Raw genomic sequence first — 16,108 nt, forward strand, 5'->3', positions numbered from 1 at the left:
GATCCCTTGCTTTGCCCTTTTATACCCACAGCACCTCTTCCCAATCTCTTCTCCTACTTCCCCACGTACGGTCCTGTCCCTAACCTCTGATAACCATCAATCTTTCCTCCACTTCTGAAATTTTTTCATCACAAAAATTTTACATAAATAGAATCGTAGTGTATATAACCTTTTCCGATTGGCTTTTTTTCACTCAGTATAATTCCCTGGTGATTCATCCAAGTTACTGTGTGTTATCAATAGTTTGTTCCGTTTTATTGCTGAGTAGTAGTCTATGGTATGGATATACCACACCATAGTACAGAGTTTTAAACAACATCTGGTTGTTTCTAGTTTGGGGCTATTACAAAAAGCCACCACGAACATTTGTGTACAGACTTTTATGTGAACGTAAGTTTTAATTTCTCTGAGATAAATGCTCAATAATGCAATTTCTAGGTCATATGGTAGTGCATGTTTAGTTTTATAAAAAGCTGTCAAACTGTGTTCCAGAGTGGCTGTATCATTTTACATTCCTACCAGCAATGTAGGAGTATCCAGTTTCTCCATATTCTTGCCAGGATTTGGTGGTGTCACTTTTTTTTGGTTAGCTATTCTGATGAGCTCACTGTGGTTTCCATTTGCACTTCCCTAATGATTAAAGATATTAAACATCTTTTCATATGCTTATTTTTCCATTTGTATATCCTCTTTGGTGAAATGTCTGCTCATGTCTTTTGCCTATTTTCTAATAGGATTTTGTTTTTACTGTTAAGTTCTTTATATATTCTAGATAATAATAGTCCTTTGTCAGAGATGCAGTTGAAAATATTTTCTCCCAGCATGTAGTATGTCTTTTTATCCTTTTCAAATGGACTTACAAGAGCAAAAGTTTTTAATTTTGATGAGGTCTAAGCTCCATGATTTTTAAATTCAGTAATTCTCATTCCTTTTTTTTTTAAGATTTTATTTATTTATTTGACAGAGAAAGACACAGCGAGAGAGGGAACACAAACGGGGAGTGGGAGAGGGAGAAGCAGACTCCCTGCCGAGCAGGGAGCCCGATGCGGGACTTGATCCCGGGACTCCAGGATCATGACCTGAGCCGAAGGCAGTCGCTTAACCAACTGAGCCACCCAGGCGCCTCTCATTCCTTTTTTGACCTCCAACTACTTACAGGGGCATTATCTATCAGTACACACAGTGATTCTCATAGCTAATGAAATTAAGTCGGTGTTAATTATAAAAACCAGTCTTTGTGATCACTCATTAACCACCTCTATTCTTTCCATTCCAATTCAATCTGTAATCTCATTACAAAGATCTACATTTGAAGTCCAGTCAACTTTAGCATGTAAGAGTAATGATGGACGGGAAATAAAAAAGAAAATTACTATCTACTAGAGCGTTAAAACCAAACTATGTCAGTCCCCGAGTAGAAAGAGTTGCTAGGCCCCAAAACTCCACAATGAAAGTAGTTTCTGAGGAAAGATAAGGAGCTTGATTATATAAACCCTTAAAATTCTTTTTGCTTCATGAGCCTAAAAGTCTGTAAGTTTAGGAAATAAATTAATCTGAATTCAGATAATAAGTTATCTGAAGCAAACTATTTTCATAATGAAGAATTAAAGTATACATAATTAGTACAACTGTTCTTTTTTGGTTTATTCCATCACTTGAATCTCGTATTTTTCATCACTGCCCATAATATATAGCTTTCACTTCCTGACCACTCTGTGCTTCTGGTTTTCTTCTAAACCCAACAAGCTAAAATTTAAACGTACCTGGAAATCAGTGAGGGAAAGGAAATACGTGCAAAATTTTTTAGTGAAATAAAGATCTGAAATCCGTCTCTTATGTGGCAACATCCCTTCCATCACAAATATGTCAATGTGATGCAGGTTGCATCAATACTGTGTATACAAATAAATACATAAGAAATAACAGCAATGGGGGCGCCTGGGTGGCTCAGTCGTTAAGCGTCTGCCTTTGGCTCAGGTCGTGATCCCAGAGTCCTGGGATCGAGCCCCATGGATCGAGCCCCATGTCGGGCTCCCTGCTCCGCGGGAAGCCTGTTCTCCCTCTCCCACTCCCCTTGCTTGTGTTCTCTCTCTCGCTGTGTCTCTCTCTGTCAAATAAATAAAATCTTTAAAAAAAAAAGAAATAACAGCAATGATAATGAAATCAGAAATGGTGGTATGTTGGAGATGAAGTGAACATGGGGTAGGATGAAATCAATAAGCAATTAAAAAAAGATTGAACAATCTTAATAAGTTCACCAACCTATTTGACTTAAAGAATCCAATCCTGCTGTGATAAACAGTGGTTTATTCTGATCCACACATATTGATTTGCTACATGGATAAGAAGAAAAAAGAGTCTAATTTAGTTTAGCAATCGAATATCCTGCCATGCTCTACTGTAAATACAAGAGCCAAGTTTTACATCTAGCCACTGGTGAGAGAGCACTGTCCCCAAATGAATGAGTGAATATCTATTTAAGCTTTTTCAAAAATTAAAGTCTGGCATATTTTAATAAAGTTTTATAGGGGGGGAAAAAAAGTGACAGACCCAAATTACTTTAAATGAAAACCAGGAAAAGTAGCAAGGTTAAGAAAAATATACATACTACAACGATCAATTCAATTTCTAATCAATATAAGAAAATGATAATACAGGGAAAGCTACTAACATGAGAGAAGTCAAAGAAATCAGTGAAACAGCTGTAATAGTATCATTATTTTATTCTAGTCTCAGACTAAGTGTTGCATAACATTTTAGTTATAAAATTTAGAAATATTTAAACAATACAAGAAATAGGAAATAATATGAAACTATTTCCCTAAGAATAACCATTTGGGGGCACTTTCTTATGAAGAAACAATAATTATATGAGAACAATAATCAGATGAGATTATTATTGGCAAAAAAAAAAAAGATAGTTTATCAGTACCTTTTGTCAATACCAAATGCTAACTGGTTGATAACTCCACGTATTTTTAGTAATAGAGCTTCTGATTTACTGGTAAACTAAAAAAATAAGATCAGAATAAGTTATATGCTCTGCTTTTAAATCACAGAAACAGGTAAAATAAATATGGCTTTGAACTTTTGAACAAACTGCAGACAGAATTATTATTTATTTGCCCATAGATTATTTATTCTGAGCAGACAGAAACCTGAATAAAGGAAAATAATCTCAATAAATTTGTTTTAACTCATTCTTCGAACTTAACATTGAGTGCACGATATTAAAGGGACATGTGTGTATGCACTAATCACTTCAGCTACTCCCACATATGGAACATAATTATTTCCCAAAAGCCGTCTGGCTGGTAGAAAATAGGAGGTATACATCATAAATAACTTTTCCATCCATGGGCATATTACTGCCTTCCAAAAAGCCAGCAGGGAAGCTACAGACTAATCCAACAATACTGATACTCATTAAAAAGATCTTTTAACTTCTCTTCAGAATTGCCCTTGAGCTTGCAAAGTAAACTACTAAACATTCTCAGTGGTGGTATGTAACGAGGGTGACCATAACCAGACTTCAGGGAATGAAAGGGGGTGGGTACGACCTCAGGTGAACATCAGGACATGTGATTATCCTACAAATCCTTTAAGACTAGATTTGATTTTTGGAAATACCAAAAGTTTCTCAGCCAAATCAGAATGGCTAAGATGTATAAAAGTGGGAAAAACAACCTTGAACCAAAATGAAAAGTAATTTTATAAGGCAAAGAAATCAATTTTCAGGATAAGATTCATTCTGGATTAAGGACAGGTTCCCAAAGTGTTTACTCTTGTAAATATATAAAATTTAATACACTGACTTTTCAAAATTGAAACATTTTTAAAACTTCTTTTGAAGAAGTTTAAAAATATAAAAAAACTAAATGAATTTTTAAAACACTTTATTACTATTATTTATGTTCCCTATGTGGAAAGGAAAATACCTCATCACAAATGTATTTTATAGAAGGGCTGGGAGGACATGAGAAATTTTCTGACTCAGCCCCCTCATCTGTTGCATCAACTGCCTTGAAACATCCTCCACGAATAGCTGTAGAGCTTCTGCTTGGATAAACTCAGTGGGAACTCATTATCTCCCAAAGCAACTCATTCCATTTTCAGATAATGGTAGTATTAGAAAGTTCTTTCTTATTTTGAGCTAAACTCTGCTCTACTGATTCCTTGTTCTTGACTCTAAGAGAGCAAAAATATCTAATACCTGATCCTTTTTCCATGGAACAATCCTCTGAATATTTAAAGAGCATTATCACATTCTAGATGATAGAACATAATTTTATACTCCTCCTCATGTATCACATTTTTAAGTCTCATACCATCCTGGCAGCTCTCCACTGAATCTGGTCCTGCTTATCAATGTTTTTCTTTTTTTGTTGTTGTTTAAGATTTTATTTGACAGAGCGCAAGCAGGGGGAGCCACAGGCTCCCCACTGAGCAGAGAGCCCAACGTGAAGTTCGATCTCAGGACCCTGGGATCATGACCTGAGCTGAAGGTAGACACTTAACTGACTGAGCCACCCAGGCGTCCCTATCAGTTCTTCTATTCTTATTTTTATTAACTTTATTAGATTGCTCATAATAGTGAATCCATTTTCTTGACTGAATTAGAAAGGATCAACTAAAAGGCTAAAAAACTGTTGAGTATCCATCAATCTTGTCAAGCAGCCCCGAACTGTCTCTCTTGAATGGGGGGTAGGGGAAGACTGGAGGTGAAACAGAAAGACGGGGCTTTGGGGGCACCTGGGTGCCTCAGTTGGTTAAGCGACTGCCTTCGGCTCAGGTCATGATCCTGGAGTCCCGGGATCGAGTCTCGCATCGGGCTCCCTGCTCGGCGGGGAGTCTGCTTCTCCCTCTGACCCTCCCCCCTCTCATGCTCTCTGTCTCTCATTCTCTCTCAAATAAATAAAATCTTTAAAAAAAAAAAAAAAGAAGGGGCTTTGTAACTTTGGCTGCTCTCTTCTTGGTCTGGGAAGCTAGACAAGCTTTATGGTTCTCCTGGTCCAGAAGGGCTCCTCTAACTCAAACTCTCATTCCTCTAGCTTGCTGAAAGCTGAGATGAAGCCTTTCTCAAATCCATTCCCTAGAAGACCCTGATCTTGTAGGACCTTCTAGACCTGCCTGGGTTGATCTAAAATTTGTACACGTAAGACCAGACTAGACCCCGACTGATCATCAAATGTGATCTGTTCCTAAAGAAAGAGAGAGATTTCCCCCAGCTAAGTAACCAGAACTAACTGTGGGGCTTTATCTTGTGGTAAAAATAAGAAACTACAAGATTCATGGTCTTTGCTTCTGTATCCTGGATACATTCATTTTAAACTCCCCATGTCTTTTTGAAACAGTCAAAAAAAAAGTATTTCCAAAGCACTCTGTCAATTCAATATATAAGCAGATACAGTATAAATGTAAAAGGTACTGATTTTTAGAAAAATACACAATGCAATTTATTTGGAGTATTCAGAAGTAAAAAAATTTAAATATAGATCATATTCATCACTTTTAGTCATAATATCCTAGCCATGAAGGCCAGGGACTAGACCGTGTCGTCTCCAGCTTCCTCTGAGCACTTTCATGTACCAGGAAAAAGAAACCACTCAAATGGGAAGATAGTATTTCTTTTAAATAAAAGTACTTCTATATTTTATTGCATTTAAGAATATCCTTTATCCTTTGTTCCTGCTGTGGAAGGTAAGGATAACAGTTATTAGCAACACTGATTAAGGAACACTTTGTTTCAGACCCTGTGGTGAGCACATCACATTACTCTCTCACTTATCCTCACAACCGCCCTATGAAGAAGGCACTGGTTTTGTCCATTTTACCCTGGAGGAGACTGGGGCTTGAGTGAGATGACATGGCCTGTCTGAGATCACACAGCTAGTAAATGGCTGTCCTGAGATTCGAACCCAGGCACCAGGACTCTCAAGTTCATGGTTTTAACTGCAACAATGGTTTTTTTTTTTTTTTAAGTTTAAAAAAAGAACATATTGTTAAAGCGGTTTTTCCCCCCCTCTTTTCTCTTAAGACAGATTCTAATTTTCTTAAGGGGAAATTAAAATGAATGAATTAATAACCAGTTTATCTCTTTAAGACTGACTGGGGCTTGGGGGTGCCTGGGTGGCTCAGTCAGTTGAGCATCTGACTCTTGATTCTGGCTCGGGTTATGATCTCAAGATCATGAGATCGAGCCCCAAGTCAGGCTCCATGCTCAGCAGGGAATCTGCTTGAGATTCTGATTGGGGTTTATGGATATAAGCAATTGCTCTGAAGACATGGTCTGCCATCTAGCAGAGTACGTTCTAGAAATACATTATCAAACACTCTAACAAGAGGATTTGGGGGCGGCAGGAAAGGGAAGGAAGGGATTATGTGTACTAGTAAAAACAGTAGTATTTACAACTGTGCATCAAATTGCTAATCTTTCTAAATTTGGTGTGTCCACTCAAGCCAAAGGACAGAAAATGTACGAACCATTAATGATGCTCCATAATAATGTGCAACAAATCGAAGGGTCTTGCATATAACCTTTCTCTTCTCAGAGTCAAAATCCTGACGAAATATATTTTTAAAAAGAAAAAACAAGTTGAGAAAATTAAATATCTGTAGCAGGAAGGTGCAAATTACTAAGTGTAGAAATACATGCTTTCTTTCTTTTGGGGGGGGGGGACATACCCTGAGGAGTAGGATTCCATGACCTTGATATTTGTTTCTATAGAGAGTTGAACAGTAGCTGAAGCCTTCTAGAACTACAGCTATCAGATCTTCTCTTGTTTAAACACTTAGCTCAATAGAATTTAGATGTGAACACACATTTTATAATGTGGAATACCCTAGGGATTCTCTGACAAGCAAAGATAAGAAGAAACCAATTTTCTACTTTCTTCAATTTGAAAGTTGGGAAGTCAGTCCTATCCCTCAGTGACTGGGTGAAAGATTCAGTTTCTCAATCTGCCTTATCCCCATTCGACTGCCTTATCCCCACTCCACTGTACGTATTGTTCTTCACATATTTTCTCTTTCCCCGCTATGTCTTCTTTTCCAAAATCTTTAAGATGTGTGACTCCTTGACCTCTCCCTCCCAGAGTCATTTTTCTCATTTCACTATTATTTTTCTTCCTCTCCCATAAAGCCTGGCTATGCATAAACAACCACCTTAACTAGAAGTGGAAAAGCTTACCTGAAAAATATCGTATTTACTTCCAATTATGACCAGAGGTATTAGAAATGGGTCGACTAATTCACGATCCTGTTAACATATTTCATTGCTTTATTATTATATTTAGTACTATGTATTCAGCAAATTCTATTTACTTCTAAAAATATACCATTTTAGTCTTTTCATAGATGTTGACTTTGTTTGCTTGACATAAAGGTCCCAATTTTTAACTTTCACTTACTACGTTATATTTCTCAAGTATAAAACTAGACATGGCAATTCCCTAAATTATCATATTTATTTGTTATATTCTGTCCTATTTTCTTAAATAACATGTCATCTGCCTGTTTCTGTTACTTACTATTTGGTATTCTCTTTTGTTGCAATAGCAACCACACTGCACAGATGGGAACCATAAACTATCAGTTTCATCCTGGTATTCCCTACGTAAAACACATTCCTATAAAGCCTGGGCAACGTAAGATACTGGTGCAGATTTTCTAGAAAATGATATTCATGGTTGTATTTAAAGACTTGTGTTACCATCGTTGCAACTTTATAATTTCATTAGTTGTCAGATGATCAAAAGATATTGAATATGTGACAGACACTAAATGAACATAAAATACAGGGTGACAATAAGACTGTGAAAACTCTACTCGTGGCTTAAATTTGTAGCTTCATCTGCTATTTGCCAGGTGACTTTTGTACAGTCCAGTTCTTTATCTTCATTTTACAGAGATTATAAAATCAGTATCAAACTACTACTTCAAACTATTTCTTTTGATTGGTATAATATGCCATAACAATCACAGTGGATGTCTAACAAGAAGACACGAGAAATCTTTTTCCTTGTTTTGCTCTCACTGAGGTTTTATTAAATTGCTATAATTTTCCAGTGAACAAGTTCATCTACATCAAATGAATTTCAAATCATGCATAAAACTCTAAGGAAGCTGTTTGTGATGTTATCTTTAACTGTGTATGGGGCTAAGGATTCTAGGAATAATCCCAACAGCAACTCACTGGATGGTCCTTCTGCATATTACTCCGTATCTTCTGTCTCATTTCAGACGCTGCTTTAGAATTTGTCTTCCCCAGTTTCATTATCATTTTATCTACATGGCTTTTTGTGGCTTGCAACAGATTTTCCATAGTGGGCCAAAGGTCATTAGGTTTTGAAAGATCCAAAACAAGAACAATAGAAAATGTCCTAAAAAAATAAAAACATTTCTTAAAAAAGACTCAAAATTTGAAACCTTATTATACTGAAATTTATTATCTAAGAATAACACTGTAGCTTAAGGATCAAATAACACGCAGCACTCTTCTAAGACAAAACACACACACACACACACAGCCCAAAGTTCCAGCCTTACTTACTCCAGCACTTCTCCCTCGTGATGTTTAAGTGTTACAACCACGAGTGGCACTGAAGGTTTTGTTTCTACTAAAAATCATCCAGTTCAAATAATCTGCAAGCAATCGGGTCCAACAATGGGATGATTAGATCCAGGTTCACTGCGTCCTCCAGAGAAGGGAGGCGAAAAGAATGAGAGCACAGCAACAACACAACAACTAGGTGAAGGAGAACAGATGTACTGATGGCCCCAGGCAGGGGACTACCTCGTTCATTTAATCTTTGCAACAACCCTTCCTAGAAGATGTTTATGATGTCCATCTTATGGATTAGAAGTCTGAGGCACAGGTTTATGTAAGTAGTAAATTGCAGAGGTGTAGGTCCAGAGCCATAGGTCCTTTCTGCTCTACCATGGGGCCTCCCTGAACGCGCACCCCTGACCACCACACACACCACTGCCATCGCCACATGAATGTGTACTGGTGTTCATGTCAGTCAAACATAAATCAAACTCAGCAACAACAAACACACTGAAAAATGGGTAAAGGACTCCAACAGACATTTCTCCAAAGATATACACGTGGCCATTAACATATGAAAAGATGCCCAATATCCCTAATCCTTACAGAAATGCGAATCAAAACCACAATGAGACGTCACTTCACACTCATCAGGATCGCTATGATAAGACAAAAACCGAACAAAAACGCCAATAACAAGTGTTGGTAAGGAAAGAGAGAAATTGGAACCCTTGAGCACTGCTGGTGAGAATGTAAACTGTGAAATTCCTACTGTGGTAAACAGTATGCTGGTTCCTCAAAAAAATTAAACAGAATTACCGTATGATCCAGCAAGTCCACTCCCGAGAGTATCTGAAATCAGGGACTCGAACACGTATCTAGACACCAGAGCTCAGAGCAGTACTGTTCACAATAGCCGAAAGGTGGGAATGACCCAAATACCCATCCATGGATGAATGCATCAACAAAATGCGGTAGACACACCCAGCAGAATCTGAATGGAAGGAAATTCTGCCACGTGCTACAACATGGGTGAACCCCGAAGACCTTCTGGGACGTGAAAGCAGCCAGACTCAAAGGCCAAGTACTGCATGACTTCATGAATAGGAGGTCCCTAGAATAGTCAGATTCACAGAAACAGCACGTATAAAGGTGGCTGCCAAGGGCTGGGGAAGGGGGCTGCAGGGAGTCAGTGTTCCATGGGGACAGAGTTTCAGCTGGGGAGGCTGACAAAATTCTGGAGAGGGATGGTGGTGATGGCTGCACAACAGTGGGTACACAATGCCACTAACGTGTACACTTAAAAATGGCTAAAGGGATAAAATATGAGGACATTTTATCAAAATAAAAAACAAACAAATCTAGGAGTATTTCAGAACATGGTCATAGTAAGTATGGAGGGCCATAATCAGAGGCCAATATATCCCCCATCAACAGGGCCACCATTCTGCTAGTGGATATAACAAGGAATTACAGTACATTTAGTTATTTTATAATTATGTCAGTTATTTTGCTTAGTTTGAGAAAAACCAGCTATTTTGTGTAAGTCAAGTGAAATAGTAACTAAATTCTATGCTACAGGTCTAACTTCAGAAAATAGCCTTTTAGACAGTAATTGTCGAGATTTTCTATAAAATTAGCATGCCATTAAATTGTAGAGCTAATCAGATCTAAACATTTTAATAAACTCGTGACAGCTTTACTTTGCTATAATAATAAATAATATGTATGTTTATAATAGGAAATTAATTTTATTGCTGGGGGCTAGTATGATTAATGTTTAAAAAACACTGACTATGGTTTCACTTTTTTTTACTGTGGTAAAATGTATATAACCAAAACTTTATCATTTTTCCAAATAAAAAATGACTTCCAGGGAAAACAAAACAGAATATTCAACCTTTTTCCAAGATTAAAGTTTGTATTTCCATTGCACTGTACACACCTGTGTTACTTTTACTTTCATAGCAAATGACAGCAAAAAAATTGTTTTTATTTGAGTATAGTTGACACACAATGTCACACTAGTTTCAGGTGTACAACTTAGTGATTGACAAGTTGATACATGATGCTGTGCTCACCACAGGTGTAGCTCCCGTCTGTCCCATTACATCTCTATTACGATATCATTGACTATATTCCCTATGCTGTGGCTTTCATCCCCGTGACTTATTCATTCCGTAACTGGAAGCCTGGATCTCCCACTCCCCTTCACCCATTGAGCCCATCCCTCCACCCCCTCCCCTCTGGCAGCCATCAGTCTGTTCTCTGTATTTACGGATCTGATTCTGCTTTATTTTTTTTTTTTTAGATTCCATTTATGAGTGGAATCCTATGGTATTTGTCTTTCTCATTCTGACTTATTTCACTTAGCACAGTACCCTCTAGGTCCATCCATGTTGTCTCAAATGGCACGATCTCATCCTTAAAAAAAATTTTTTTTTAAAAACCCAACCACCTATATATTTTTTTAAAGATTTTATTTATTTGACAGAGAGAGACACAGCGAGAGAGGGAACACGAGCAGAGGGAGTGGGAGAGGGAGAAGCAGGCTTCCCGCGGAGCAGGGAGCCCGATGTGGGGTTCGATCCCAGGACCCTTGGAGCATGACCTGAGCCCAAGGCAGACGCTTAACGACTGAGCCACCCAGGCACCCCAACATTTCTATCTTTTTTTTTTTTTTTTAAAGATTTCATTTATTTGACAGAGAGAGACAGAAGAGCAGGAACACAAGCAGGGGGAGTGGGAGAGGGAGAAGCAGGCTTCCCGCTGAGCAGGGAGCCCAATGAGGGGCTCGATCCCAGGACCCTGGGAGCATGACCTGAGCCCAAGGCAGATGCTTAACGACTGAGCCACCCAGGAACCCCCCAACCACCTCTTTAAACAGGGAATGAAACCACAGGAAATGCTCCATTACAAATTACCTAAAGTCTGTTCAATGCATTTATAATTATTCTATGAACAGTCATTTTCAAGATAAATAGTATCTAATAGCATTTCGCAATATTATTTTTCTCAAATTGCTGGGCTTTGTCCAACATAAGGAAATTAATTATGTGTCAAATTGATTCCAGTCACAAAACACTCTGAGATTTGCGACTACATTAGGAGTGAAATGTTTTTCATGAATTTCTTAAGCACTCAGCAACCTACTTTGGATGCAGGCCTCCGGCTCCCCTTCCTCTGTTCATCATAACCCTGACCTCCCCTCCTAAAGCAAGCCATAGCTGCCCTGGGCTTCTAGGGAATGAAGACCAAAGATCTAAACATATATAGAAAACATCCCAAAACTATACAAAGTATATTTATAAACACTGAGAACACTGAAAGAAATCCCTTGGCATGTTAACAGCGGTTATTTTTCAGGTGATTATGGGTGCTCTTACTTTCTTCTACCTTTCAGTGTTTTTCCAAGATCTCTACACGAGAATATACTACTTTTGTAGTAAGTAAAAGACAGTAAATTAAATTTCTTTAAAAGAAAAAGTATCACTGGGCAAATAAAGCCAACATTATCAGCATCCAGCTAGCTTATGGAAAACCAATTGTTCTGTTAACCAGAAATAATTCCATACCCTGAAGATCTTAATAGCGGAAATGTAACAAATAATTGTCAAGCCTTTTGTATTTGGTCCAGGCAGCCACAATGGTTTGTGTTAAACTCTGACAAGAGTAAGATATTTCAGATGTAAAAATGTGTGTTTTCCTTGGCTAAGACGCATTCCCAGGAACACTGTGAGAAATGTCACAATTTTCCACGTCTGATTTGGCCAACATGTGGGAGTCATTGTCAGGAAACACAACCAAAGAGTTTGAGGTTTTCCTCAAGTTTCTATTTCTTCAAGGTCAGTGAATAGACTTTCTCCCTCCCCTAACTCATTGTTCCCTTGGGTAAAGCTTTTATGGTACTAATTAGCATTAAATTCAAAGGTAGACTTAAATATCCAGCTGAAGATAACACTCAGGGCTGAATTAACTCACACTTGGATGGGTATTCAAAAGAACTAAGCTTTTCAAATTTAGGTTTGCCAAGTGAATTCATTGCTCAAGTGTTATTTGACATATTTTGTTTGTTGGTTTGCAGGCTTGCAAGCTATGTTACTGGTTGGAATGCCAACTGTCAGCACAGGCCAAACCCTGGTTCTTTTAACATCTCTTCGTAAGCATTACGTTTTAAGTGCATAGAAAGGGAGTGTAAACCTTCAGCAACATAAAACTGCCCCCTCAAATTATGATTCCCAAAAGCCCACCCATATTCATCCTGCGGATGCTCCTGAGTACTTACTAACAACTGTTTCTGGAGCCAGCTCACTTACCGTAAGGTATCACTTGTGATTGGTATGCTGATTAAGTCCAATAAGGAGGTTCCTCCACCTAGTTCCCAAAAGTGAGCAATGTCTTTTGGCTGAAAAAACAGGTATTTTTCATATGAAAAAATATATATTTTTTATTTTCAAATACTTCGTAAGTTCATTAGCATCAGCCAGTAATAATTATGGATACAAAGTACTGTAGTCCTCAATAAACCTTTTCTTGGCAGTCAAAACTTTTCCTCTTTCTTTATCCCATCCCTCAAAATGCGCTGAAACATCTATTCCAAGAAACAAGGATGAAACATTGACATGGTAGGTGGAGAACAAGAAGAGACTGAAAAACCGCTTCCCTTTTTATAGGACTCTTAAACACTGGGGGATTGTAAGGGTGAGGCAGCCATGCAGCTTGGGGGTAGGAGCATCTGTTCCAGGACAGCCTTCTTGGGGACTGCTAACCAAAGGCTTCTCTGCTTCCTCCCTGCTGTTCAGGGGCCTTCGTGACACCACGACTGTGTGAGGAGCTGACACAGTGCTTCCACTTGGAACTCTTAGGGAACATTAAATCTGAGAAAAACATCAATCTTCCAGAATGAATATGGAAAAGCCCAACTTACCAACACAAAGTTTAGGAAAAAAAAAAAAAATCGCATGAGTTTTTATATATCTATTGCCATTAACCTGGAAGAGACAGATGGTCATTGAAGCGAGTTTTAGATGAGTATATATATTTTTGACAAATTATCATCTCATAATCACTAAAACTGTTTTGCTATTGATATTTGAATATTTGCTGTTAATATCTGAATCACTAATGTTTATGAGGGAAATAATTTTTCACTGAAAAATCTCCCTTGAGTCACAGTTTGATGAAGGGGAGTTTTTAGAGCTCTTCTCAAAAGTGAAGCTATGAAAGCTGTTTCAAAGTTTCCAATGAAAAGCATAATCCCATTTCTAGGTCTTCACTCATATCAAAATTCATGTGAGTCACAAAAATAAGGTTTTCCCGCATCTCACTATGTTATTTCTTTTCTTTTTAATCTCACAGTCTTAATAACCAACTTTCATTGGTGAATCTAGCAACAGGCAGTTTTAACTCTTACACACTGTCCAATGATCAAACATTTGGACTAGGTCAATCTGTAAAAATTTGCCTGTGGCACGGGACAAGCGGGGTATGATTGTTCTTCCATACACCTAACTCTATTTAAGAAATGACCTCTTCATGTGAGAACCCCAAATGAGGATTCTATTTCAGATTTTTTTTTATCCTTCTAAAATATGTCATAAACTCTCCTTCTGTCCTGAATAACCTCCAACTTTCCTCTGAGTAGACACTCGAACAGTGAAAATAGGATTATAACCAATTATGGCCTCCGGTCTCAAATAATATTACTAACTTCAAGATATGTTTGTAAAAATGCTAATAATTTGGATCTTGAATAGTGTATTTTCAAAAATATTCTACAGGCCAAACTCTTATTTTCAGCAGATTTTGGGGGGAGATAGGATGTAACAATATTATTCCTACTTGAAAGAAGAAAAAGTCACATTAACACAATTAACATAAATATGTCCAAACTGTACAAAAAAGTTACAAAGGAAACTTATTCCAGCATTTTAAGGTACAACCAACAAGAAGGCTAAATTATTTTCACAGTTTGGGTTGGCTTCACATCTGCTAAGGTGCATTTGAAGTTTAAAAGCACATAGCTATGAAGTGTACACTGGATATTTTTATTGATTATAGATAAGATGAAAATATAAAACAAAGTTGGCATTATTACTTCTCCATCCACAAGCATAGCAATATCACTTAAAAAGACACTCACTATATTGTGCCCTTTTGCTCTTCTTCCGTATGTATATTCCAAAGCTAAGGTTGGTTTTGGGGGCTCATCCCTGCACAATAAAGACAGATAGTGTTAGCACCATGGGTTTTCTTATGCTATCATATTACCCAATTCATTTCTGCTTCCTCTGAAAAACTTGTTCTATTAGTAGGGAAGTTACTTTGTGGAATAACACTGAGGTAAAACTAATAAAAATTTTATATAAAAAATAAATAAGCCTTCACAAAACCACCTTCAAGGATTTTAGTCACAGCTGCAGAGATGACTAATGGCACGTGCGTGATGCAATAGCCCTCACAGGCACTGTCGGGGCGAGTGGAGAAGGTAGTGTGGCTGCCAGGGGTGGGCGCCGTGTCAGGGCACAGCTCTTGGCGTTCAGGTCACGTGGGAAGCACTGTTATCAGGTTTGTGCTTGGCCCTAATGTGGGAGCTGGGAATCTAATGATTATCGATTCAATGGAGACATCAACAGAAGACTTGAATATAATTCTCTATTTTAACTCATGGCTCAAACAATGGGCATCATTTAAATAGTGAGAGCTGCAAACTAACAAATTACATCAACAAGTCTTAAAAATGGACAAATGATGAATTACTGACACTGCAGTTATACTGCTTGGTAAGCAGTTTTATGGTATATATCTACTTATTTATTTCATTTTTTATTGTAGTGAAAAACACGTAACATAAATTTACTTCTTAACCATTTTTAAGTGTACAGTTCAGTAATGTTAAGTATATTCACACTGCTGGGCGCCTGGGTGGCTCAGTTGTTAAGCATCTGCCTTTGGCTCAGGTCACGATCCCAGGGTCCTGGGATCGAGCCCTGCATCGGGCTCTCTGCTCCACGGGAAGCCTGCTTTTCCCTCTCCCACTCCCTTTGCTTGTGTTCCCTCTCTCGCTGTGTCTCTCTCTGTCAAATAAATAAATGGAATCTTAAAAAAAAAAAAAAAATCATTCTGGTGGGACACCTGGGTGGCTCAGTTGGTTAAGCAACTGCCTTCGGCTCAGGTCATGATCCCAGGGTCCTGGGATCGAGTCCCACATCAGGCTCCCTGTTCCGCGGGGAGCCTGCTTCTCCCTCTGCCTCTGCCTCTCTCTCTTTCTGTCTCTCATGAATAAATAAATAAAATCTTTAAAGAAAAAAAAAGTATATTCACACTGCTGCACAAACTCTAGAACTTCTTCATCTTGCAAAACTGAAACTCTATACCCATTAAACAATAACTATTTTCCCCCTCCTTCCAGACCCTGGCAAACACCATTCTACCTTCTGTTTCTGTGAATCTGACTGCTCTGAGATACCTCACAGAAGTGGAATCACACAGTATTTGTCTTTTTGTGACGGACTTATTTCACTTAGCATAATGTCCTCAAGGTTCATCCATGTTGTAGCA

The 16,108-nt window shown here is 38.1% G+C and overlaps 1 protein-coding gene across 8 annotated transcripts in view; it reads right to left on the minus strand.

Annotated features, from left to right (window-relative positions):
* DYNC2LI1 (dynein cytoplasmic 2 light intermediate chain 1) overlaps nucleotides 1–16,108 on the minus strand; it is a 43,603-nt gene that overhangs the window by 13,618 nt on the left and 13,877 nt on the right. For all 8 annotated transcript variants that reach the window (XM_045885086.3, XM_064572551.1, XM_064572546.1 and 5 more), the window contains 7 exons: nucleotides 14,691–14,760; nucleotides 12,865–12,953; nucleotides 8,195–8,381; nucleotides 7,190–7,258; nucleotides 6,484–6,561; nucleotides 2,933–3,009; nucleotides 2,263–2,333 (listed from right to left, as the gene is read on the minus strand). In XM_045885086.3, coding sequence (XP_045741042.1) covers nucleotides 2,263–2,333; nucleotides 2,933–3,009; nucleotides 6,484–6,561; nucleotides 7,190–7,258; nucleotides 8,195–8,381; nucleotides 12,865–12,953; nucleotides 14,691–14,760 — 641 coding nt within the window. The remainder of the gene's footprint in view (nucleotides 1–2,262; nucleotides 2,334–2,932; nucleotides 3,010–6,483; nucleotides 6,562–7,189; nucleotides 7,259–8,194; nucleotides 8,382–12,864; nucleotides 12,954–14,690; nucleotides 14,761–16,108) is intronic.

The sequence above is a fragment of the Mirounga angustirostris genome, unplaced genomic scaffold (assembly GCF_029215605.1).
Source record: "Mirounga angustirostris isolate CCGP_5_RB_7025 unplaced genomic scaffold, mMirAng1.0.hap1 SCAF_10, whole genome shotgun sequence".
NCBI classification, from domain to species: Eukaryota; Metazoa; Chordata; class Mammalia; order Carnivora; family Phocidae; genus Mirounga; species Mirounga angustirostris.